Raw genomic sequence first — 26,706 nt, 5'->3', positions numbered from 1 at the left:
CCAGGTAAACTTAAAAAGTAGATGGGAAGAAGGATGGGAGAGGAAGCTTACTCTTGGAGAATAAGGCAGAGAAAAAGAAGAAAAGATATGTATTTATCTTCACTTTGGCCTGAACTTTCTTATTCTTATAGATGTGGCCTGACCTTGGGGTTATTGCTACGTCCTTCCTAAGGGCTGCACCACATCCTTATTGCTCATTAACCTATTTAACTAGATCCTATATTATACTTTTCCCTCAGTTTTGACCTAAAAACCTCAAACCCAGACCTTGGTTCTGCTTCCTGCATTCAGAGGAGCCCCACATGCTCTCTTTCTACCCTACAGAACCCATTCTTCCCCACCCTACCTTTGATCTTCATTTCTTATTCTACATGGGCCATACCCTGCAGGGCTAAGCCTGGCTATGGTCTCCTTGCTGCTGGCTCTTGACTCACAACTGATGGACACTGTGAATCTCTGTTTCCTCATTTGTAAAATAGGAGGGTTGGACTAGATAAGCTATAAAAATTTTGTGCTTTTCACTGGCCAGTGTAGGTAGAGCTGAATACAACATTCATTCACGCTTTATTTATGATATCTGCAGCGTCACTTCACTGATTTTAATTTCATTAATTTCTCTTCAACAATATAGAAATCTCTGTTTTTTGTCTTTGGGGTTTGTTTTCATCCAGAAAATAATCATGTATACTGAGCAGAGTGGTGAGTTTTCACAGAAATTTACCTTTCTTCATTGTTTTCCATCTGATTGGGAAAAGCTGCAAAACTGAGTAGCAGTTTTATAGCATCAAGGTAGCCATTGTTACAGGACCAATGCAGTGCTGTTCTGCCCTGTGAACGAGAACAAAAAGCAAACACTTCTAAAGCAAAAGACGAGTGTGTCAAGTTTTAAAAGAATACATTATTATGCCAGCTTGAAAAGACAGATATCTGCATGTATATTCAATTTAAATAGCAAAAATGCCTGGGAGTTGGGGTGAGGGAGGGTGGAAAAGAGAAGGGAAGAAATCAGGTCTCAGAAAGATTGTTTTTGAACTTGAATTTTTAATACAATTGGAAGGAAGGGCACAAACATTTATTAAACACTTATTATGTGCTAGAAACCAAATGCTAAGAACTTTACAAACATAATCTTATTTGATCTTCATAACAATCTTGGGAAATAGGTATTAATTATTATTATTATTATTCCCATTTTACAATTTAGGAAACTGAGACAGATAGATATTAAATGACTTGTACAGCATCACAAATCTAGTAAATCTGAGGCTGGAATTGAATTTAGGTCTTCCTGATTTTATGATTGAAGAATTACCTTATCTGGAGTATAGTCTTTAAAAAAAAAGCCCTTGATGAAGGCAAATCTTTACTGTTAGCTCACTTTCAATTTTGTTTAAACAGCTAAAAGATTTTCAGAGTCAATTTTGGAGAAAAAAGTACATAGGTAATCAGACTGGGTAACACTTCTTAGATCCTAGGATGATACAATAAAGACTGATTTTCTTACATAACTCCTGAAACTTGTTTTGGTGGCTAGTTTCCCAAAGTCACTATAAGTTGAAGATAACCCCCACAGAATCTATAATCTCAGAGACTGGAGATGGGAAAAGGATCTGGAATCTCTTTGATATTTGTTGTCTGATGGTTCAGTCAGGCTTAACTCTTTGACCCTGTAGACGAGAGCTTTTTAAATCTTTTCCACTCATGTTCTCTTTTTGCCAGAGAAATTTTTATGTGACCTTTGCTCAAATATTTACTGATAATAAATCATAATTTTGTGATTTCCACATTAAGTTTCAAGACCCAACATGGGATCTTGAATTTAAGAAGCTTTGCTGTAGACTATAGCATGTCCTAAATTAGTATCCAAGAGGTTTTCTTGGTAAAATACTAGAGGTATTTGCCATTTCCTTTTCTAGTAGATTTTGACAGAGATTAAGTGATTTGTACAGGGTCACACAGCCAGTAAATGTCTGAGGTTGGATTTGAATTCAGATCTTTCTGATTCTAAGTCCTGGGTTCTATCCATTGAACCATCTATCTGCTCAAATGAGCAAACACCTACCTTCCCTTCAACTTATATGTAGTCTTAGAGTTTCTTGAGCACTGAGAAGTTAGGTGACTCCATTATTTTTTGGAAGAACAACAATAAGACACTCATTTTACCATACCACATCCAGCTATGTTCCCTCATTTGACATAATTGATATGTTTCTAAAATTTCTTATCAAATATAAATCTGAAACAATTTGTTGGGTTTTAGATTTTTTTTTCCATATTGATTTCTACTACAGCCCAAAATCTTCATTTCTGATTGGCCTTCAAGAAAAACTTGGTCTTTAAACTTCTCTGGGAATGTTTATCAAATAGTGAAATGTTTTCTTTGTATAAATATTGTGCTGCTCACACTAATAGTCCAGTTATTATAACTTAATAACCAACTTTGTCCCACTTTTAGTATATAATGGAGATGATAAGATTAGAGACTCCTTGAGGGCAAGGGCTGTGTTGCTATTGTATCTCTCCCTTATCTCCATGGTACCTACTGTGCTTAACATGGTCATAGTAGGTGCTTAATAAATATCTGTTGAATGGATGATTGGAAAAAAGATATGTCATGATTTGAAATTTAAAAAAAAAATATATATAATATATGGGCAGCTAGGTGGTGAAGTAGAAAGAGTGACTTGGAGTCAGTAAAATTCATTTTCCTGAGTTCAAATATGGCATCAAGACACTTCCTAGCCCTGTGATCCTGGGCAGTTCATTTAACCCCGTTTGCCTCAGTTTCCTCATCTGAAAGATGAGCTGGAAAAGGAATTAGCAAATCACTCCAGTATCTTTGCCACAAAAATCTCACTCTTCAAGAGTGGGACACAACTAAAATGACTTAATAATAATAACATGTAATATATCATATGATATAGTCATGTAAGCATATGATTAAATAGATAACAAAATTAGATAGCATTTATTTATTTTAAAAAGGCTCCAGTCTTAAGAATGATAAAATAAACTGAATGTATTACAGTAAAAATAAAATACCCAGTCTCTACCTCTTTGTCTTGTATGTTAGGGTCGGCATTATTTTCCATGAGTAAGGCCATGCAGTTAATATAGCCTCCATAGGCAGCACACTGCAAGGGGGTCCTTCCTGCATAGTCTTGCACATTTGGATTGATTTTATTTTCAATCAATATTTGACAAACATCAGCATTTCCTCCCAGGGCTGCCCAGTGAAGAAGAGAATGGCCATCTTGGTCTACTAGATCCACCCTTGCTCCTCCTGTAATGAGAAAAACAAATGCTATTTAAAATGTCCAACAAATAGAAAAAAAAAGAATAAGGGATAGAATATAGGCCTTGAAATTAGGAGGATGTGAGTTTGAGTCCCAACTATGACACCAATTAGCTGTGTGACCCTAACCAAGTCACTTAGCATTTTAAGGGCCTGGGCAACTTATTAAAACTTTAAATTGTAGATCAGATGCCATTCTACATTAATGCAGGGAATTTCTTCACCAAAAATTCGTTGATATTACATATGACATTCCAATGACATTACAGATCCTGTCCAACCATTTCACTTACCTCTGCACCCTCAAAAGAAAAAAAATGCCAAAAACTATTTGGGTCATTAAAAAAAATCAAAAGAGAAATATTAATTAGAAGACTGAATTGGTAAATTCTTAGCCTTGGTAAAATGAAATTCTGTGTTCAAGACACTCAAAATTATCAGCATCTAAACATGACTAACAAGTATGTTGACTCTGGAGCAGGTTGAGGGTTGCAATCTCAAAGACTTGAGCTACAGCTTGTACATTGGGCAAGTCATTTAGCCTGTATGTGTTTTAGACTTCTCTTAACGATTTATCTTCTATGTCACAGAGAGATTGTGATTTCTATTGCTAAGGAAGTTCCCACAATGGGGGTTCCTGAATGCTGACAAATATCATATCTTCCTTTTATTTGCAAAGTTCTTGAATTTAAAATATGTCTATCAGTCTTAGAGTAACTATGGGATAAAATCCAAATTTGATTGTATTCCCTGTCCGGATTACACATCTCTCTTTGCCATTTGGTGAAAAGCTCCAAACCTAAAGATCTTAATTGTACCATGCCCCACAAAGGCAAGATTGAATGGAAAGTGTATATACTATATAAATGGAATTATCATCATCATTATTTTCATCTTGAAATAGTAGACCTAATTAATCTTGGAATTAGGAATGGATTCAAGTCTTTTATGACAAATGCTGGTTGTGTGATCTTGGGCAAATCATCTAACATTCCAGTGTCCTAGATCAAGATTTCTTAAACTTTTTTTGCTCTTGACTCCTTTTGCCTGAGAAATTTTGAGGTGACTCCATCTCGAATCCGAACCCAGGTGTTTCTGGCAGCATTTGCGCGTGTGCAGTACAAAGTGTGCTTGTTGTGTGTTCAGAACCAAAGTGAAGTCATGCTATGCAACACAGGCAAGCACTGTCTGAAACCCTTGGGATTCATTATGCACTTGATTTTGAATTAATTCTTGGTCATGATCAGAAACTTTTTACTGTGGCCAAATTTTTTTGAGACTCATACTTTCAGTTATGCAACCCCACATGGGGTAGCAACCCCCCAGTTTAAGAAGCTTTGCTCTAGTGCACTCAAGTAAGACTAAACTTCAGGGAAGGTGCTGAGTTTTCTTATCTGGGAGTGATTTCAACCAATGAAATCACTGCTCCCATTCCTATTTCTGTCCCTATAACAATAGAAATATTATTATACAATAACTAGGATACATAGGATATCAGCCATATTTAATCAATCAACGATGGCTTTTTTAAAAAATGGTTGCAATTCTGGAAAGCAATTTGGAATTATGCCCAAAAGTTATCAAACTGTGTATATCCTTTGACCCAGCAATGTTTTTATTGGACTTATATGCCAAAGAAATCTTAAAGGAGGGAAAGGGACCCACATGTGCAAAAATGTTTGTGGCAGCTCTTTTTGTAGTGGCAGGAAACTGGAAACTGAATGGATGCCCAGCAGTTGGAGAATGGCTGAATAAATTGTGGTATATGAATGTTATGGGATATTATTGTTCTATAAGAAATGATCAGCAGGATGATTTCAGAAAGACCTGGAGAGACTAATATGAACTGAACTTTTTCCCTATTCCTGTTAACTCTTCTACTTAAATTCATATATCCAATGAAGGGCATAACACCCTCCAAGATCTATAAAGAAATAAAGGAGGAGGGTTGGATGGAGGGAAAAACAAAGAATGGGGTAAGAAGATAAGGGAGGGATCCATGGTTGGGGGAAGGTTGAGTAATAGCAAGGCCAATTAGGGAGCAGAATTTAAGTAGAAGAGTTAGAGGAATGAGGATCAGGAATTTAATTTATTAAGAAAAAAAAAGTATGGATAGTAATCATTAATTTTAAAGTCAAACTTAAAGATTCAATCAAGAGAGAAATTTATATTATATATAAGCCAAACTAATATGGTTTTAGATGCATGTTTCCATATGGGTAAATGCATGTGTGTACATATATGCCTGAGTATATGTAGATAGGTAAGCATGTTGCTCTATGTAAGCGTCTATGTAGATATTTGTATATGTGTGGGTCTGTGGATGGGTATGAATGTATATGTATGTATGTGTGTGTATGAGCAAGGATGTGTATTTGTGTATATTAAATATCTGTGCTTAACTATGGCCTGCTTGGGAGAGATGAGGGGAAAATAATAAAGTAAAAGAAGTGTACAGCAGAGAACTAAAGAACCTACAAGAAAGCAAAGAAAATATGTACACTCATGAATATAATTTCTTCTACTATTATATATCCTTTCTTGAACTAGAAATTTATTGTTACATATTTTGAATCCTCCCTGACGTTCTGCTGGGCACATAATGTTCTATTTTGTTTTGTTTTTCTTTTCTGTTTTTTTTCCATTTTTTCTTAATAAATAGAAAATTCAAAAAAATTTCAGCCTCTCATTATTCTTTATAAAACAGGACAGTCTGGAAATAACCGAGGTCCCAGGATGGGCATTTTAGCAGTTCCTAAAAATAAGCTAGTCCAGCCCAAAGTTAATCCAGAGCTCCCATCACAAAGAGATACAAAATTATCTTTACTGTTCTATTTTTCTTGTCCCCTGTCTCACCAATACTGAAACACATATTGAAAAGAAAATGAAAAAAAAAACATCTTGCCCAGTTTTTCAGAGGTTTGGCAATATAAAGCTTACCTTCCTGTTGTACACTTTGAGGAATTTAAGCATTCATTTGTCTAAAAAATCGATCAAACAATGATTTCTTTCCATGTATGCTCGCTTAAAATATCAATGGAAAGTCAACAGCCTGAACACAGTATGTGCTCGATAAATTCTTCACAAATGAGTAAATGAAAATACAGCCTTGCTCTCACAAAGTACTCAAAAAGCTCACAAGACAGCTAGAGGCACTAATGAAAATGGTATTTCTATTTTAAAATCTTGTTTACATTTTGTTGGAAATGTTCAGCTCTGGATAAAGTCTACAGGTTCTGTGTGAAAATGGTTTCTGAATATCCCTCTTGTGGGAGTTGTCAGAGAAGTTACAGGTTGCAAATAGTAATAGGAGAAGAAATTCTGTTGAGTGAAAAGTTGAATTATGAATTCTGGAGTCTCTTCCTAAGATTTCAAGAGTCCTGTATTCCCTGGAGGATGTGACCACTAGGTGCCCAGTAGAATGGGCCCCAGTAGGGTTTCTGTTTGTAATTAGGGGCAAGGGCAGAAAAAAGAAAGTTACTATTGCACACCAGGATAGCTAGAGGGGGCTTAAGTTGTGGAAAATAGGACAAGGAGGAAGATTGGGTATTGCAGTGGTTTTCTCAAATTTGGCTAGTGGTTAAGAAATAAGTATCTCCCTTGAGAGGGGCTAATCAATAAGCAAGGAGTAAACATCTCCCCCCTTTAGCCCTACTTTTTCCCTATAAAATACTCATCCTGAAATACTCCCCTTAGACTAACCAGTCCCCTGATGTTGCTTGTTCCTGTTTTGCTTTATGTGACAATAAAACCTTTTCCTTTAAGAAACCAGTCCAATGAACAGGTAATTCTTACCTATTGAACTTGCTCTCTCACTGCTTCAGTAATACTACTGTGATTTATATGTGTAAAACCCATTTATGTGATTCACAAATGATGGATCATCTTAGTAACGAATTGATTGTCAAGGTGATTAACACCTTGCAGTTGTGGCTAGTCATATACCTGGACTACCCCCTTGAGATTAAAAAAATGAGTCAAAGATAGAGATATGCAGGAGGAGACAGTGAGGATGGAGATGTTTTCTCCGTGGCTGATGCAGGGAACCTTGTCGCTCTAGGATGATAGAGAACAAAGGCAATGGTGGATCAACCAAGTAAGAGATGTGATTGACCACCGTGAGAAGTAAAGCAATGGGTGGGAGAGGAAATCTGGATTTTACTGGTGCAGTGAGTCATGTGGACTGTGTAAATTTAGAGGAAGGTATTGATTCTTCATGGATACTGAAGGCATTTCCTGGTCAAGGGAGCCCACTCGGAAATACTGTGTGTCAGAAGGGATGCAGAGATCCTTGGGAGTTGGAATAGCCCAACAATTTTGCAGACATGATAGTTCTCTGAAGAAAGTAGAGGCTAACTGGAGAGTGAAAGGATCTTGCCTTGACTGTTTATAGGTTCACATATGGATTTTTTTTGTTATGTTAAAGCTCCCAAGATAAACTTCAGAAGCCATCTAGTTTTACTTCTTCATTGTTCAGATGAGGAAATAGGTGCACATACAGCCAAGTATTCCATTATTCCATATTTGCTCACAATCCATCATCCCTCCCTCCCTCCCTCCTCCTCCTCTTCCTCCTCCTCTTTCTTCTTCTTCTTCTTCTTGTTCTTCTTCTTCTTGTTCTTCTTCTTCTTCTCCTTCTTCTTCTTCTTCTTCTTCTCCTTCTTCTTCTTCTTCTTCTTCTTCTTCTTCTTCTTCTTCTTCTTCTTCTTCTTCTTCTTCTTCTTCTTCTTCTTCTCTTCTCTCTCTCTCTCTCTCTCTCTCTCTCTCTCTCTCTCCCACCCTCTCCCACAATAACACTCTCTTCCCATAAATATGAAGTAGGTTGGACAAAATCCTAGTAATTATTCTCCAATTTTTGTTTTTATTGGGAGGGAGGAGGGTGACTAGATCTATAAGCATGTCAGTATGGGAAATTCCTGGTATGGAAATACCCTACTCCAATGCAGATCAGCAGTTTATTTGCACTGAAAATTGTACATTTTGGGGGAGGGGTTGTACTGAGAAGCTCAATTACTTGTCTGTGTTCCCCTAGCTAGTATGCATTGGAGATAGGGCTTGAAATCAGATCTTAATGACTCTACACTACACCATCTGACTTTTCTCTTATGTACAATGAATTATCTGAAGTTACTGATGCAATATCAGCTAAAGCAATACATTCCAAATTCATTTTTGCCTTTTTATTTATCACGTATGCACATATTTCACATATATATATTAAAACTATTTGAAATGGTGCAATGTTTTTATATTCAAAACTTCTTAAACTGTGGCCACAACCCCCATGGTGTTGTGTTACTGAATGTGGGAGTTATGAAATTTATGATTTAATATCAATAAATGTTTGATTTGTATTCCTATTTTATATATCTATATGCCCAGTAAAATTTCTCAGGCAAAAAGGATTGGGAATAGAAAAACTTTTAAGAATCCCTATATATACATATATATATTAGTATGTGTGTGTATATACATATGTATATATGGGTGTGTGTATATCTACACACTATATATAAATGTATATGCACAATATATGTATATATATATATGTGTGTGTGTATGTATATATAGTTATGTATATGTATTACCATTTTAGAGTATTTTCATATGTTGCAAAGAACTAATTTGATCTTCCTAGAAATCATATGTAAGGAAGGGCAAGTTTTGTCCCATTTTATAGATTAAGAAACTGAGGCCATACTTCTAGCTAATGGTAGGAGGAAGGTTAGAACCTTGGTCTCATTCATTAGTCCCTGTCTACCTAACTCATGGGATGGTTGTGAGGCAAGCAGTTTACAAATATTCAGATGGTTTGGAAGTATGAGTCATCTAGGAATGTTTTATTTCAAACCATGTACTTCGGAATGTCTCTCTTACACAACTGATTTCTTTACATCCAGTACAATTCAATAAATACTTATAAAATGCCTACTGTGTGCAAGTAACTGTGTTAGTGCTGGGGGAGTGGTAAAAAGATAAAAAATAGTTCGTCCAGCTCAAAACTAACCTTTTATAAGTGTCTGAATCACTTCCTTGTGCCCCATTTCACAGGCTCGGAATAGTGGAGTATGCTTCATGACGTCTGTAGCATCCACCTGAGCTTGATGGTCCAATAATAACTTCACAGTGCTGACATGGCCAGAAAGGGCAGCTGCATGTAAAGCTGAAAAGGAAGTGAGGAAGTTAGTAATAAAATCACAGAAAAGGCTTTATTTTTTCATTGGTCTAAATACATGTGTGTGGGTGTGTATACACATATATGTACAAACACTTATATGTATATGTATTTTTTTTACCCTAATTCCCTAAATTCAAATAGATCTTCATGGTTCCTGATTATTGTCTTGGTTAATACCATTTCTCATTTTTTTATTCATGAATATCACCTAAGAAGTCAGTTCCTTCCTTTCCTTTCCCCCTTTTCTATCCTTACTATTCTTGTCCATGTGATTTTGTTTGTTTGAAACAATCACCTCTTCTTAGTTTTCCTTCCTTATTATTCTTTAGAAACACAATTTCTTTAGGAGCTGAAATTCCACTTGCCCCCAAATAGAAATTTTTTTTTTTTATTTAATAGCCTTTTATTTACAGGATATATACATGGGTAACTTTACAGCATTAACAATTGCCAAACCTCTTGTTCCAATTTTTCACCTCTTACCCCCCACCCCCTCCCCTAGATGGCAGGATGACCAGTAGATGTTAAATATATTAAAATATAAATTAGATACACAATAAGTATACATGACCAAAACGTTATTTTGCTGTACAAAAAGAATCAGACTCTGAAATATTGTACAATTAGCTTGTGAAGGAAATCAAAAATGCAGGTGGGCATAAATATAGGGATTGGGAATTCAATGTAATGGTTTTTAGTCATCTCCCAGAGTTCTTTTTCTGGGCATAGCTGGTTCAGTTCATTACTGCTCCATTAGAAATGATTTGGTTGATCTCGTTGCTGAGGATGGCCTGGTCCATCAGAACTGGTCATCATATAGTATTGTTGTTGAAGTATATAATGATCTCCTGGTCCTGCTCATTTCACTCAGCATCAGTTCGTGTAAGTCTCTTCAGGCCTTTCTGAAATCATCCTGTTGGTCATTTCTTACAGAACAGTAATATTCCATAATATTCATATACCACAATTTATTCAGCCATTCTCCAACTGATGGACATCCATTCAGTTTCCAGTTTCTAGCCACTACAAAGAGGGCTGCCACAAACATTCGTGCATGTACAGGTCACTTTCCCTTCTTTATGATCTCTTTGGGATATAAGCCCAGTAGTAACACTGCTGGATCAAAAGGTATGCACAGTTTGATAACTTCCCAAATAGAAAATTGTAAGAAAAAAAAACACAATATATCTCAAGGATGTCAAAGAGAGAAATAAAAGCCCAACCTATAACAAAGTATTCATATCTGCTACTCTTTGTGATAGTGGGCATCTTTTTTTTGAGGGGGCAGGGTTTTGGATTTGGATTTGGAGATCTTGATAGCTATAATGCGTTTACATATGTGTGTACATGTGTGCTTTCCCCAAGGGAATTCTTGTACTCCAGGGTAAGCTGTGAGTTATCTTAAGTTTTGGGTAGAGACAGTAGTTGTGTCCTTTGCAGCACCTTCTGATCCTTCTCCTATTCTCTTGGGTGTGTGTTAGGGTGTTAGGGGATCCTTACATTTAGTATGGGGTCATGACAACAGAGAATGTTTTTGATAAATTTGTTGTTGTTTGGTTGTTTTTTAGTTGTATCCAATTCTTTTGGACCCTATTTCGATTTTTGGCAAAGATACTGAAGTAGTTTGGCATTTCCTTCTCTAGTTTATTTTATAGATGAAGAACTGAGCCAAACAGAGTTAAGTGGCTTGCTGAAGGTCACACAGCTAGGAAGTGTCTGTGACCAGATTTAAATTCAGGAAGATGCATCTTCCTGATTCCCAGCCCAGTGTTCTATCCACTAAGCCATCTCAAAGATACTTTACTCAGGGGACCTACAAAAAAGGCATGTATACATTTAGAAGCTAGGGGCCAGGTAAACTTCCCTGGAAAATTAAAACGATGGTATATTTACTCAGTCCTTCTTTATTTACTCACTTCATTATTTTCTTTTCTTCTTCAATCTATAAGTTCTTACCTGTACCTCCATATTTGTCTGTCATGTTAATATCGATGTCCAATTTTAAACTTAGCATTGTTCGAAGGACATCATCACTGCCTTTTCCTGCTGCCCACATAAAGGATGTTCTTCCCTCGAGGTCTGAATCATCCTTCACAGAAGGATGTTTCAAAAATACTTCCACTGTCTCCTGGAAGAAAGCGTCACTGAGTGAGCATTTAACATGATTGCTCTGTTATGACAAAAGAAGTCAACATGCATTATACAATGTGAAAACTTTTACTTAAGGTTCTCCCCTCCTTTTTTCCTTTATCAACCACAAATTCTATTAAGAATTATCTCTCTCTCTCTCTCTCTCTCTCTCTCTCTCTATATATATATATATATATATATATATATATATATTTTTTTTTTTTTTTTTTTTTTTTTTTTTTTTTTTTTTTGCTGAGGCAATTGGGGTTAAATGACTTGCCTAGAGTCATACATCTAGGAAGTATTAGGTGTCTGAGGCCAGATTTGAACTCTGCTTATAATCTTATTACCTATACTGTAATCTATATGATAGACTAGAATTGCCCCATATCTTACAACAAAGAAAAGTCAACAAAGTTGTTCCTGGGACTTGAATGGCCCATACCACTCTTGATGCAACAACCTGGTTACCTAATGGAAGAAAAGATCTCACTTATTGGGAATTGGGGTCCCTCTGGCTTCATGGGTTTGGGAAGACCATGATTCATCTGACCCTGCCCTGTTGATCAGATAAGATTCTACAAAAGTGGATTGCTTCCAGAGAAGCTAAGTGCCATTGTATCCTGGTAAGCATATCCTTGCTGTAGTAGGGCAAAGTAAATCTCCTTTTATTAACTATTTAAAGACTTGTAAATTTCTCATTTTGCCCCAATGTGGGACAAAATGGTGGTTATCACCCCTTATATTATTCTAGTGGTGTGCTATAGGGAATAGGAAACTGGTGTTAAAATGAAATCTAGCTCTAAGATTTATTTCCCTTGGAAACATGCAGGTTGTATGACTGTGGGCAAGCTCACATTTTCTCTCCCTCCTTCACTCTTTCTTCCTCTCTTTTCCCTTTTTGCCTTCCCTTCCATCTTTTCTTCTCCTGCCTTCCCCTTCCATCTCTTTCATTTGCCCTATCTCTCTCTCCCCATTCTTTCTAGGTTTCCATATCCTTCTCTGTAAAAATGAAGAGGTAAATCTAGATGGCCACCAGGGTACTTTCTACCTGCTTTAAAGAGTAGGAGTTTGAGATTTAAGAAGCATCATTCCTGATCATGGGTGGGAAAATAAAATAAATGGTAATTCATAGAATCATAGACTATCAGATTTGGAAAGGTCCCCAGAGGCCATGTAGACCAATCCTGATCAGAAAACGAATTCTTCCAATAGTACACCTGGTATACATGGTCATTTAACTTTCTCATAAGGGAGAACCACATGAAACAACCCATTTTACTTTTAAGCAGATCTAACTGTTAGAAGTTGAAGGATTCAAGGAATAATTATCGTATCACAACTAACTGTAGAAGGTAGCTCCCTTACATACCAGGATGCTTAATGAGCACCAATTTCAGACATACGGGACAATAATAGAACATCCCATCGGGAGAGAATTCTCAGCAGTACTGAATGAATCATTTGAGCTTTCAGCCTAGTGAAGCTTAAAGCTTCATTAGGACTGTTATGTATGTACACACACAGCTGCACTTTAGTAATTTAATTCTTCAGTGAATCTAGGATTTCATTAATGTGGGTATTCCCACCACTGAGAGAAGATGGCAGCCATTTAAGTGGTGTCCCTATTCTTCCACAAATCTTTGACTTTTCACCCCAATGTCCTTCTAGGTCTTTTAACATTCCATGGGTACAGGTTGTCCAAGTGATCATTGTTCTTTGTTCTCTCTCCATCATTGGTTTACCTCCTTTTGTGGTCTTACATTCTCTCAACAATACCTTACATAATACCTGTGCAGGTAATTCTTGGAACCATTTTGTACTTTATTAGTGCTTACCTTGCACCTTTAGGTCACCTCTTGGTTTCCCTTCTTTTGATTTCTTTTGAATCTTAACTAAAGTTCCACCTTCTAAAAGTAAGAAGATCTTCCCAGTCCCTCTTAATGTTAGTGGCTTCCTTCTGAGAAGATTTGTAATTGATCTTGTCTACATATTGGTAATACAGAGTTATTTGTATGTTGTTCCCCTCATTAGACTGAGTTTCTTGAGAACTGTTTTAAATTTTTTGTTTATTTTGTTTTGCTTTTCTTTGTATCCCTAAGTGCTTAGGATAGTGACTGGTACATAATAAGTATCTAATTAATTAGAACTGATTTGACCTGGGAAGTCTTATGGTGTTCTCAAGATTTGTAACTCTATGGCATCATTGGACTGAGAGAACTTTTGTATTAAAAATATGTGGGTTTTTTTGTGCTAGGAAGCAACTTGGAAACATTAAAAGCACAATAATTTCTCCAATGTAATCTAACTTTCTTTCTTCTTCCTATTCTGTCCTGGATAAAACCCCTTGTCCATGTATAATGCCTGACTCAAATTGATGAATTAACTCAACAAATTGAATTTTCAATGGCATGTCACAGTGTGGACAAGGCTTTTTCATTCTTTAGTTTTTCCTGAATGGATTTTTTTTGTTGAATTCTTTTTAGAAATCATAGATCCCATTGAAGAGACCCATTAATGTTCTGGGTCTTACTGAAATTAACACAATCTTATCATAAAGCAAAGTACTTATAAGACCCATAATTTGTGTGATCTTAGACAAATCACTTTGTCATTATGGACCTCAGCTTCCTCATCTGCAAAATGAGAGATTTGGACCAGATGATCTCTATATCCCTTTCATCTCTAAACCCAAGATCCTATGATCAAAAACCACTTTTGAACCACTTTTTTCATTGTGGACCTCTTTGGGAGTCTTGTGAAATCTATGCATTCTTTTTTAGAATCAGTTTTTTGAAAACAAAATAAGATACAAAAGTTAAAGGAAACAAGTTATAATAAAATATAGTTATCAAATATTTTAAATAAACTAAATCTCTAAATGATAGATTAAGAACCTCACCTCCCAAGTGAATCTCACTTCCCTTTGGACTCTGTACACGAAAACCTCCATTACAGTGATGAACCCTTTTGGTAAGCATATATATTTTATTTTACATCTCACTTGAGGGCAATAATAAGAGGGTCACAGCAATATCTATGTGATTGCATTTATCAAGGGATCTTGTATGATGTTATCTATGATAGCCTCCATAGTGGAGAGAAACATTTTTTTGCTCTATCAAATCAAATGGCTTTTTCACATATGGTAAAAGATGTGGACTTTTGAAGAAAATGTTAATGTAATGTAATACAGTATAAAGTTTATATAAAAATTATTGAATTAAGTTGTAGTGGAAGGATTTTTTTTTTAGTTTACAAACAAAAGGGATTGTTCAATACAACATAGATGTGCTTGATGGCATGAAATAAATAATAATGGCTAACATTTACATAGTACTTTAAAGTTTGCTAAATACTTTATATGTACTATCTCATCTGATCTTTATAATAACCTTGTAAAGTAAGTGCTATTATTTTACCTGTTATACATATAAGGAAACCGAGACTAAGAGAAGTTAAGTGACATTTCTAAGGTTATGCATCTAGTAAATTTTTGAAGTAGTATTTAAAGTTACACAGGTCTTACTGACTGAAAGTTCCATACCAGATCATCTAGCTGCTATTAAAACGACTTCATGTGAAAATAACAACCAGATACTTAATAAAAATAGATTGGAAAAATGTGTGACATATGATAAATTAAAAATTTGTCATTTTAAATAAGCAAGTTATCATTAAAAAATCACTGTTGTGATTCTCTCCCACATGAGCAAATGGTCAAAGGATTTGAATAATTTTCAAAAGATGATATAGAAATTGTGAGTAGCTACTTGAAAAAGTATCCAAATTTACTAATAATCAAAAAGATGCAAATTAAAACACCTTTGAAGTTGCCATGTCACATCTATCAAATGGATACAGATAATTAAAAGCACCAAAATTCAGTTCTGTGAGATTGTGGAAGAACAGGTACAATCATCCATTACTACTAGAACTGTAAATTTGGGTGAGCATTCTGGCAGTACACAATAGGATGTTAAAAAATAACCATATCATCTGACCTAAAAATTCAACTGTTGGGAATATATTCTGAAAGTGTTATTAAAAACAAGAGTGCTATCTTTAGAAGCAGTAAAGATCTGTGTTCGTTCTCATTAGCATTAGAGGTCTGTGTTTGTTCTTATTCTCTCTCTCTCTCTCTCTCTCTCTCTCTCTCTCTCTCTCTCTTTCTCTGTCTTTCTCTCTCTCTCTCTCGGTCTCTCTCTCTCTTCTCTCTTCTCTTCTCTTCTCTCTCTCTCTCTCTCTCTCTCTCTCTCACACACACACACACACACACGTCCCTAGAAATAGTCTAAATGTTCAACAATAGGAGAGTGGATAAATAAATCATGATCCATTGATATGATGGAAAATAATGTAGTTAAATACTAACATGTATGAGGAAGACAAAGAAAAGTAGAAAAATCTATATGAAATAATACAAAGTCAAAACACAGAACCAAAAGAATGGGATATGTGCTAACTACATTCACACAAGAAGAAAAGTTAATGAGAATGAATAGACAAATAAAATACTCTGAGGAGGACTGAGCGGAATTGAAAATTTGTTAAGATATTTTATGCACTGAAATGAATTAAGTCAAACATAATTAGTTACAAGGCAAGCTTGATGGATTGTATTGATTTTTGATGTTAATCTTTTAACAAAACATTTAAAAATGATGTAGTCTACTATATAAAACAGTTTGCAAAAGACTGTTTACTTCCCATATTTTCATTAGTTATGTGTGCTAACATAATTCTCATAAAAAGTTTATAAAGATGAAAAAGCAGGAATAAGACTTGATAGTTAATGAAACCACCTTTTATGGGGGACATGAATATTTTCTCTCTTTCCCTCCCATTCTTTTGGTATTTTATAAAAATTTTCTTTCACTGCTTTTTAGATTGTTTTACTTCCTGTTTAGTTTCTTCAGTGTGTGCTTGTCTGGTCTGGTTTCTTTTCTTAATTTCATCATATTTAATGCTATTTCTATCTATTATTCTAGGCTGAGGCATTAAGTGTTCAAATGAGGTTGTTTCATTGGCACTGATCATAAAAATAGATAGCTATGGGAACACTGGAAAATTTGCTCCATTTTACATCCATTTGTTCTCTTACTTGTTTTAAGGCATGAGTGCACTTGACATGCTGTGACTTAAATGGGTCTCACACCAAGCTCTCTATAGACTTGTGATTGCTTATACTACTATTTTATAAGGTAACACTGCTCATGATTTTCTGCTATCTCCTTTGTAATTATTTTATAAAGAAATTCATATTTTAAACTGTCAATACTGGTATAAAATAAATGGGTTATAAAAGAATGTTAATTGGTTAATTGATTAGGTGAAATTGTTCTCTCCTCTGTAAGGGGATCAAACATTTACTAGCTAATGCAGTTTCTAGATTCTTTCAGACTGTTTATTGTGGCACACTGATTTGTATTTGCTAGATGTAATAAGAAAATTATGATAATTAAGACCACTATCTTTACCTTCTTATATTTATGTTTTTAAATTTAATTTTGATGGACCAGGTCAATAACTATTGTCCTATATACGATGTATATTTATATCTTTGCTTTTTATTTGACATTGTTCTAACTGGTGAATGGTCTAATTGCATATAGACAGCTGAAATTATTGCCACACCAGTCACCAATCATTTTAATTAAATTATAGTCAATTTCCTATTTAGTAATGGTATTTAGTGCTTCCCTTTTCTAGTGTCTTCTGAATCTCTAGAAGAAAGTATTCATGATTCATAAGTATGAAGTCTCTATTGAACTGATTATTTTTTCTGAGAACACTTATCCAAGTTGTCCCTCATTTAATTCTACTATCTTAAGTTATAGATTATAATCGATTAATATTCCTGGATAATTTCCTTATGAGTTTCCTTCCTGCTCAGGGGGATTGACATGCTAGGTTATATTTTAGCTCAGATGAGATAGTCATGATCAACCCAAGAGGAAAAATTGTTAGAATACTTGAACAATCATAAAACCTCTAAATTATGAAAGACAAATAGCTAGATTTTCTCTGACATTTTTTATACCTCTCAGTAGGAGCAGAGAAAAAAAATGGCCAGGGAAGTTCAAGATGTCCTGAGTAGCAGGGAGAATAGTGGGTGATTAGATCTAAGTAGACAAATGGACTTGAGCTTAGTGAACAACTTCTGTTTGTAGCAGTTTGGGCCAGCAATGATTCTGCTGGCAGAAAGCAAAGCAATCTGCCCTTGCTTATCATTTCATAAAATACGTTGTTGTTCAGTTTTTCAATCGTATCCTATTCTGACTCCATTTGGCAAATGATTTGCCAAATTCTTGGCAAAGATACTGGAGTGGTTTGCCATTTCCTTCTTCAGCTCATTTTACAGATGAGGAAACTGAGGCAAACAGATTTAAGTGACTTGTTCAGAGTCACAAAACTAGAAAGTATCTGTAGTCAGATTTGAACTCAGGAAGATTTTTCCTCACACCAGGCCCCATACTCTATCCATTGCCATATAGTTGTCCCTTTATAAAATATAACTGATATTTTTATCATCATTTTATCATCAATTTATCAATTGACATAATCAATATTCATTGATTAATTGATGTTGAGGAGAAGTAAACTGGTCAGCTGCTATTGGAGAGATATTAATGAGTTTGATAACAATAGGGGAAACTCACTAGATAAAGACTTACGAACAATATTAGGAAAAATCCCTAATCCTTCAGAATTACCTCTAGAATTCTGAAGAGTGGTATAAGGAGCCATGCCCTAGGAACATGACCTCTCAATGTGTGTAGGGTTTGGAAAAGTGGGCCATAGGGTCTATTAATACACCTTTATGATTTCCAAATTATAGACTAGTTAATTTGCTGGACAGTCACTCACAATTTTGTCAACTGTCTCCTCAGTATATACTACAAGAATAGATTTCTCAAAATAATATTTTGGATAACAGTAAGAAAGTTCAGAGCTTCTTGCTCTACTACTGATTGATCATTATTCTAACCTTTTCTTTCTCAACAAATAATCCAGGCTGCACAATTTAAGATTTACATATCACCATCAGTCAATTCAGACAAGAAGCTTCTGTAATTCAAGTAGAACTGAAATTACATCCTAACTTGTTAATGCTTTTGATGAGAATTTATCCGCCTCTTAAAAGTCTATTTGGAATAAGAATTAAATGAAGCAAACTCTCTCTTAAATGTAAAGCAGGGCTGTTGGCAATATGGGTAGGGGGCTGGATTCAGATCCTGACTTTAATACTCATTAGCCATGTGACCCTGTGCAAATCACAGAAATTCTAAGAACTTTAGTTTCATCATCTTTAAAATGAGAATGTTGAACTAGATCGCCTTCAATGTGAATTGGGTATCAGGCTCCCCCCAAATCTTGGATCATTGTATTGCTGAGAATAGTTAAGTGATTCACAGTTGATCATTATACAATGTTGCTTTTTCTGTGTACAATGTTCTCCTGGTTCTGGAGAACTTCACATCACTTCACTTTGCATCAGTTCATGTAAGTCTTTTCCAGGTTTTTCCTGGATATTCTCGAGAATAGCAGGATCTATTACTCACTTAAATGACCTGATGATGCAAGTATAGATAAACCTCCTAACATCCCTCCTGCCTTCCTCTTTAAGAATATTGAATCTCAAGGAGAAGAGAATACATCCCCCCTATACAATACATATAGGAGATGAGTTAAAAAGCTTCTTTTCTTTTTGCATCCAAGGCAGTTATTGTTAACATCTTCCTCTATAAGAGGGAGAAAAAAAGCAGGTTGATTAACTGCAAAGGGGTTTTTCTATTATTTGCAAAGTAATGAAATATGATAACTAACAACTTCTTTGAGTGCCAGAGATAAGTGAAGGTAGAAAGGTACACAAAAGTGGGAAGGATCAAAGAAAAGAAAACTCGAGGGAACTTAAATTAGATATATAGCTTAAATTCTTTACAATGGAAAACAAAAAGAATGATCACAAGAGTGAGGCAGTCACCATTAGGGAACTATTGCAGTTTACTTAAATTTCCCTGTATGAGTCTTAAAAACCAGAAAGCAAACTCGCAAATTATTGAAAGAAGACCAAATCAAACTATAAATATCTAATGTCAATCCTTACCTTTCCTTTGGGGAAGGACCGAAAAGAATGTGGCTGCAATTATACATTATCAAAAGAAAGCTGGGTTGGATTTATTGGAAAAATGACAAAGTAAATACCTTTTATGTATTTTGTGTGCTGGTAAGAAATATATTGTGTTTCCTTGCCCACAATGTCTAAAGATGTCTTATTTTTTCTTTAATTAATACTTAAATGCATTCTTGGCTATGATGTATTAACTGAGTTATAATGGACAATTATTTAGAAATACATCATTCTATCTCTTTTTATCCTCATGACTATTTCAAAATTCTTTGACTTGATTCTAGTGGGGAAAAACAAATATAATTCTGAGTAATCCCTTTTCTTTAGTCAGATCTTCAGAGGCTGTGAAATATTTGACTTTAGGGATAATTTTTTTTAAAAAGCCCACTTTTTCAGGGAGAGCTTTTGCATTAAGTGGGAAGGGTGAGCACAACAAGGACATTTCTGGGGAACAAGAGCAAGGTCAAATATTTACAAAATCAAATGCATACCACTCAGCTTATTACTAATTACTCGTTTTTGTTGTTTTCTATGTCCTTCTACCCAGAGATCTCATCAGTTGGACACATTTTAAAAATGATAAAAGTTTAATTATGGGTTGATGGGCATTTTTCAAACCAGGGGATGTAAACCTTAAATGGGGTAAAAGTTCAAGGGAGTCAAAGAGATTCAAGCTGTGATGCTCAAAAAATGTGCACCATGATTAGAAAATCAACTCTCCAGTGGGCATATTATCCCAAACAAATCTTCCTTTATTGACAGCACCTACAATATTCTGCTTAATTACTTGCTTTGTTGGGGGAAGAGAGGTGGGCTCCTCATCCTACTGACAGCATCTGCTCTGCTTAATTACAAGCTTTGTCTCCCTCCAGGGCTGGAGCTGAATTTCCTCTTGCTCTGCAGCACAGCTGGGAAGACCTTTGAAACATAAGCGATTAAGGAGTCCCAGGTCAAGGGACTGTCTGAAGGAGGTCTACTCTGCCTGGTCTGGCACAGACAGAAAGCAGCCTACCCCCAGGGGGCCAAGGGAACATGGAAAAAATGAGTGGGATGCAAAGCCCAGAAACTGCCTGATTTTCCAGGTCCTACTAGACTGACAGTCATAGCGTGGCTTCACTATCTATGTTTGCAGTTATTTTCCAGAACACACCCATGTGCAGGAGTTAATCAAGGAAACAAATCCAAAACCAAAGATTTAAATTTTGGATAATTCATCATTTGGGGTTGCCTGTTTTTCTTCCCCTCCCTTAGTATGGACAGTCATTAGTTGTTGCTGTAATTTGTCCTATTCATTGACCAAGTCACTCTGACAAATTTTTTAATTGATGTTTCTAAGTTTCCTATTTATAAAAAATAAAAATATAAAGAAGTGTACTGATTGAAGCTGACAGATTTAATTTTAAAACAACAAAGATAATGTTAACAAAGAAAAATCTTAAGTATAATACATATAGTTTATGGTCTCACAAAGGAGAGTGCTGTTTTCCACAGCTCCCAGTTATCTGATCTACTGGTATAATAGTCTGAGATCACTAGGATGTATATTATAAGAGGTGAGAAAATTTACCTCCTTCCCTTCTTTGCAAAGAGGGTAGGGGCTCTGTTTGTAATGTCATATATGCTGTTGTACTGAGCTGATGTGTTGGTTATTTACTGAATTGCTATTCCCAGCACTATTTCCTCTCCACTCCCGCCCCTTCTTGCTTCTTAATTCTCTGTTCTAGGGGATAACTTGGCTATCTCTCTGGGTAGAGAAGAAAGATGATTTTGGGAATAATGATTTTTTTAAAATTTCAATAAATTGTCTGAGGAATATCTTACTGCAAAATTACTCTGAGATGCATAATGGAGTGGTGTTGCTCCTTGGCTATCAGATGGAATGGTTCCCAACTTGTTTCTTTCCAGAAGGAGATGGACAATTTGCGCATGACCTAAAAAAAATTTTTAAAAAGACTTGGCTGTGATAAAAGGCCAATAAGATTCAATAAGTACTCCCACACATACACATATATTCTGAAATAATTTTAAGTAGAAAGTGAATGATCAAAAAATTAAGATTCCCATATACGGGGCATAGTCTTTAAAAATCCAGATATAGGGTTTTTTTCCTTTTTAAATGTATTTAAAATTATCTTGATTTGGAAAAAAGTTAAATGTGCATGTTGCTTCAAATACATACTGCATTCCTTCCCTCAACCCCTTCAAATTTGGCTTATACAAAAGCCTGAGCACAGCTTGTAATTACACTCTTAGTAAGAGGATGACAAAGTAACCAAGACAACAATGTGAATAAGAGGAAGAGAGTAGTGATGATAAAATTGTATAAACCATCTTTATTTGAATTGGAAGAGATGTGGGAAAAACTTGCCTGGTAGTTTTTACAAGATAATTTTATTTCATTTATTTAATTTCCTTTCTTTTTAAAGTGAGCTCATTTTTAGGGGTATGATTTAGACTCAGACTTATAGTCAGTATAGTAAATCTCTTATTTAAGGTAGCTGTTTCAAAGAATATCATTAAAGAGAAGCAAATTAAAATTCTGTACTAAAGCTATGGCTGTTGGATAAGCCAAGAAAATGTTTTACAAGTTTAAACAGAGATGGAATTGTATATGCAGTTTTGGAGACAGGTCTGGACCAGTACAGAAGGTCTCACCGTTTGACTCTTGACCTCAAAATTGGTTATGCTTCACATAGTATATGAAAGAGAACAGTGATTTACTATCATGAGAAAACTATATGGAAATTCTCAGGATTTATTTTCTGGTAGTATTCCAATTGTGTTTGCAGTAATGAAAGGACAATGTTAAGTCTTGTTAGTTTTTTTCTTAATATTCTGGTAAAAAGTTAAAGCCCTATAGAACATGGTAGAATTTCTCATTACTCCCCTGTCTTCCATCATAATTAAAATGAATACTTGGAAATGTAATAAAAGAAACATGAAGGAAAATGTACAACTTGGGAATGTTCTAAGTTAATGAAGTAGATCTTGGGAGAAATATAAATTAATAGAACTAAAATTGAGGAAAAACTCATTTTTGTATTAATAAAGTCTTAGATTTTAAAACAAATGTTCACTTAAATTTTAGGAGCTATAAATATTAAGAAACAGGATGGCCTAGTGGAGAAGCCTTAGATCCAGTCAAGAAAGAGAACTTTGATGGCATATCGAGTCTTGCCTCAACTTAATAGTTATTTATATAATAATAAAATAGGTCATATGACCAAGCCTGAACTGGGAGAAATGGAGCTAATATATGACAGTCTCTACATCAGAATTATGAGACAAGATAATGTTCTTAAAAAGCTATATAAATCTGACTTGTTATTTAGATTGAATTCATTACATAGCATACAAGCATGGTATTTAGTTGATTAATCTACTATAACTCATTACTATTTTATAATGAAAATCAGACTCAGAGTTGCATGGGTCTCCAAAAGTGATCTAGTCCAATGCCTATCTGAGCACAACCTAATAAAATGATCTGTGCTTAGATACTTCACCAATACATGAGAGCAATAGCCCTGAAATTAGGAGGACCTGGGTTCAATTCTAGCCTTGGATATTTAATACTTCTTAGCTGTGTGACCTTGGGCAAGTCACTTAACCACAATTGTCTCAGCAAAAAACAAAAAAGTCAAACAAAAACCAAAAACACATGAAAGCTAACTCATTAGACAGCTTTTTGAATGTCTCTAATGGTTCTTTATATTAAGCTCCAATGCTTGCTTCTTGTAATTTTCACTCAAGAGTTCTATTTCTTTAAAATTTTTTTTTTATTAAAACTTTTTTCAAAACATATGCATAGATAATTTTCAACATTTACTTTTGCAAAACCTTTTGTTCCAAATTTTCCCTCCTTTCCCCCCACTTCCTCCCCTAGACAGCAAGTAATCCAATATATGCTAAACGTGTGAAATTCTTCTATACATATTTCCACAATTATCTTATTAAATGAGAAAAATCAGATCAAAAAGGAAAAAAATGAGAAAGAAAATAAAATGCAATCAAACAACAACAAAAAGTGTGAAAATGATATGTTGGGTTCTACACTCAGTTCCCACAGTTCTTTCTCTGGGTACAGATGTCTCCTTCACAAGACCATTGGAACTGGCCTGCCACTATTGAAAAGAGCCATGTTTGTCAGAACTGATCATTGTATAATCTTGCTGTTGCTGTGTACAATATTCTCCTGACTTCACTTAGCATCAGTTCATGTAAGAATAGGAGTTCTATTTCTGCCCTTTGTGGCTAAGCAGAATAAATCTAAACCCATGTCTATCTGATAATTCTAAATAATTGAAAAGAATGATCACCCCCCTTCCCACATTTTTTTCTTCTTTAAGCTAAACATTCTGGTTCTTTCAAATGATTCTTATATCATCCTGGTCATCATCTTTTGGATATACACCATCTTATCAATACCCATATCTAAAGATGATGGACAAAATTCTTTGGATCCAGTAACACAGCCAGACTCGATTTAACAAATATTTATTGTGTCTATTATGTGTTTGGAAGACACTAGGGATGCAAAGATTAGCCAACGAGCACATTTTAAACTACTTACTATGTGTTCAGCTCTGTGCTGTCCTCAAAAACCTTACAACAAAATAACTATTACCTCCTTAGGAGTTCTAGATTCCATATTTATGTCAACAGCCTAAGTTTTTATTAGCTCCCAACTTATATTTGCTCAATTCCAAGGTTCCAAGGTCTTTCTTACATGAATTGTGTAATCCTCAGACCTCCTCAGACCTTTTCCAAACTTGTATTTGTGAGGTTAATTTTCTTCTTTTTTCTCTTTTTTTCCGCTCTCTTTTTTTTTTAAATTGCTGAGACAATTGGGGTTAAGTGACTTGCCCAGGGTCACACAGCTAGGAGGTATTAAGTGTCTGAGGTCAGATTTGAACTCGGGTCCTCTTGACTTCAGGGCTGGTGCTCTATCCACTATACCACCTAGCTGCCCCATGAGGTTGACTTTTTAAATAGCTTTTTATTTTTTCCAAATACATGCAAAGATAATTTTTAACATTCACCTTTGCAAAACCTTGTGTTCCAAATCTTTCTTCCTCTCTCCCTATCCCTCCCCTAGAAACAAGCAATCCAATATATGTTAAACATGTGATGTTCTAAATATATTTCCACATGTGCCCTGCTGTGCAAGAAATATCAGATCAAAAGGGGAAAAACATGAAAAAGAAAAAAAAACCAAGTAAAACAACAACAACAACAAAGTGAATATACTATGCTTTGATTCACATTCAGTCTTCACAATTATCTCTCTGGATGCAGATGCTCTTTTCATCACTAGTCTATTGGGATTGCTTTGAATCAAGATTGATTAAAAAAACTTAAATGAAGAACTTAATAGGTATCTCTATTAAATATCATTAGCATTAGTTCATAATATTGAGTAGCTTCCCGATTTAATTTTGGATATTTTACTTTGATACCTATTCCAGCTTTAAATCACTCACAGGCTTACTAATGATGCCCTTCATTTTTTCATCCCAATCACTGAAGGCACTGTGCTAAAATATAGCATTGAATGGGATCAGTGGAAAAGTCCTGAACTACTGTCCATTGATAGTAATTAATGCTTTTTAGAGCTAGACACTTAAAAACAGCCTAAATCTATCTACTTTCATTCAGCCCATATTCCTTTATTTGGTTCTCAAGAATATCATGAGAGACATGTCAATCAGAGGCTGCTGATTGGTCCCCATGGTCCCCGGCTAGAAGGATGGGGCAAGACTGTGTCTAAGATGACTGGTAACAGATCAGGAGGAAACCTCCATATTCCTCCATTTGGTTCACAAGAATATCATGGGAGATGTCAGTCAGAGGCTCCTGATTGGTCCCCATGGTCCCTGGCAGGAGAGATGCGGCAAAACTGTATCTGATAACTGGTAACTGTTCAGGAAGAGAATCCACTTAACAGACTTTAAAAAGAGCCATAACTTTTATTCTTTTCCTTTTTGAACATGACTCTTGAGACTCTGAAAATGCCCAAGTCTAGGACTTGTCAAATGCCTTGTTGATTTCTGGTTATGTAGTTTCCATCGCTCCCTGGATTTATCAGTCTAGCATTCTTAACCAAAAGTAAATAATCATTTAAATGGCTGATAGCTGGTGACTAATATTCAAAGATGTTATCATAATAAAATTTCACAATAATTTCAAGGAAGGTCGGTGTAAATTAGAATGTGTCTTGGGCCAATAAACCCAGTATTAGTGGGCATGTACAGGGTGCTCAAATGATAAAATTCCCAGTGGATTTTGGAGCATACATAGATATTTTGTAATTGGTCCCCAACTTCTAGCCATATGAATAACCTCATTGAATCGATTGATCATTAGGAGTTAGGGGTGGATTTAAAAGGAATTAATTAACAAGAATCTGATTCTTCTGTTGGTGTGAGTTCTCGTTCATTGGAAATACTCTCAAAAGAGATAATGCTATAAGGGGAGGAGAGAAGGGTGTTCTCAACTAAAATGGAGTTATGTCTTGAAAACAATTTCTTTGTTTCATTATTTGTTCTTTGATTTTAGATGGAAGTCTCATTTTAGATGGCTGTCTGGGCATGGAGCCCAGGTGGGATTCTGAACCAATGCCTAGAGGAATAAGAAGGAGCCTAATAAATTCTACTTAGTAGAACCAAATCTATGTAGAAACTATGTTAAATCTGAACTTAACTACCTAGTATAAGAGCTAATTGATGTTAACTGGTTAAATGGACCTAGGGTGTCAATGTGTGTTAGCAGAGGAATAGGAGTTCAAGATAATAACCTTAGAGAAAAAAATTCCCAATTCCTCAGGAATACCCTTGGAATTAAGGAGATGTGAGCCTTACTTAAGTGAAAGTGAGGTTAACAACTCAAGTTGTTAGTGAAAATCTAATTGCTATTTTAAGAGAGTATTATAATCTTCTTTATACTACTGATTGATTTCACAAACACTTT

The 26,706-nt window shown here is 35.2% G+C and overlaps 1 protein-coding gene across 5 annotated transcripts in view; it reads right to left on the bottom strand.

The window, feature by feature from the left end:
* The window catches only part of INVS (inversin), a 218,573-nt gene that overhangs the window by 48,137 nt on the left and 143,730 nt on the right, over nucleotides 1–26,706 (bottom strand). For all 5 annotated transcript variants that reach the window (XM_031945539.1, XM_031945541.1, XM_031945540.1 and 2 more), the window contains 5 exons: nucleotides 21,559–21,668; nucleotides 11,430–11,601; nucleotides 9,303–9,458; nucleotides 3,054–3,283; nucleotides 722–828 (listed from right to left, as the gene is read on the bottom strand). In XM_031945539.1, the coding sequence (XP_031801399.1) occupies nucleotides 722–828; nucleotides 3,054–3,283; nucleotides 9,303–9,458; nucleotides 11,430–11,601; nucleotides 21,559–21,668 (775 nt within the window). The remainder of the gene's footprint in view (nucleotides 1–721; nucleotides 829–3,053; nucleotides 3,284–9,302; nucleotides 9,459–11,429; nucleotides 11,602–21,558; nucleotides 21,669–26,706) is intronic.

This window comes from Sarcophilus harrisii, chromosome 1, assembly GCF_902635505.1.
Source record: "Sarcophilus harrisii chromosome 1, mSarHar1.11, whole genome shotgun sequence".
Lineage (NCBI taxonomy): Eukaryota > Metazoa > Chordata > Mammalia > Dasyuromorphia > Dasyuridae > Sarcophilus > Sarcophilus harrisii.
This window is presented reverse-complemented; position numbering and strand designations above follow the sequence as displayed.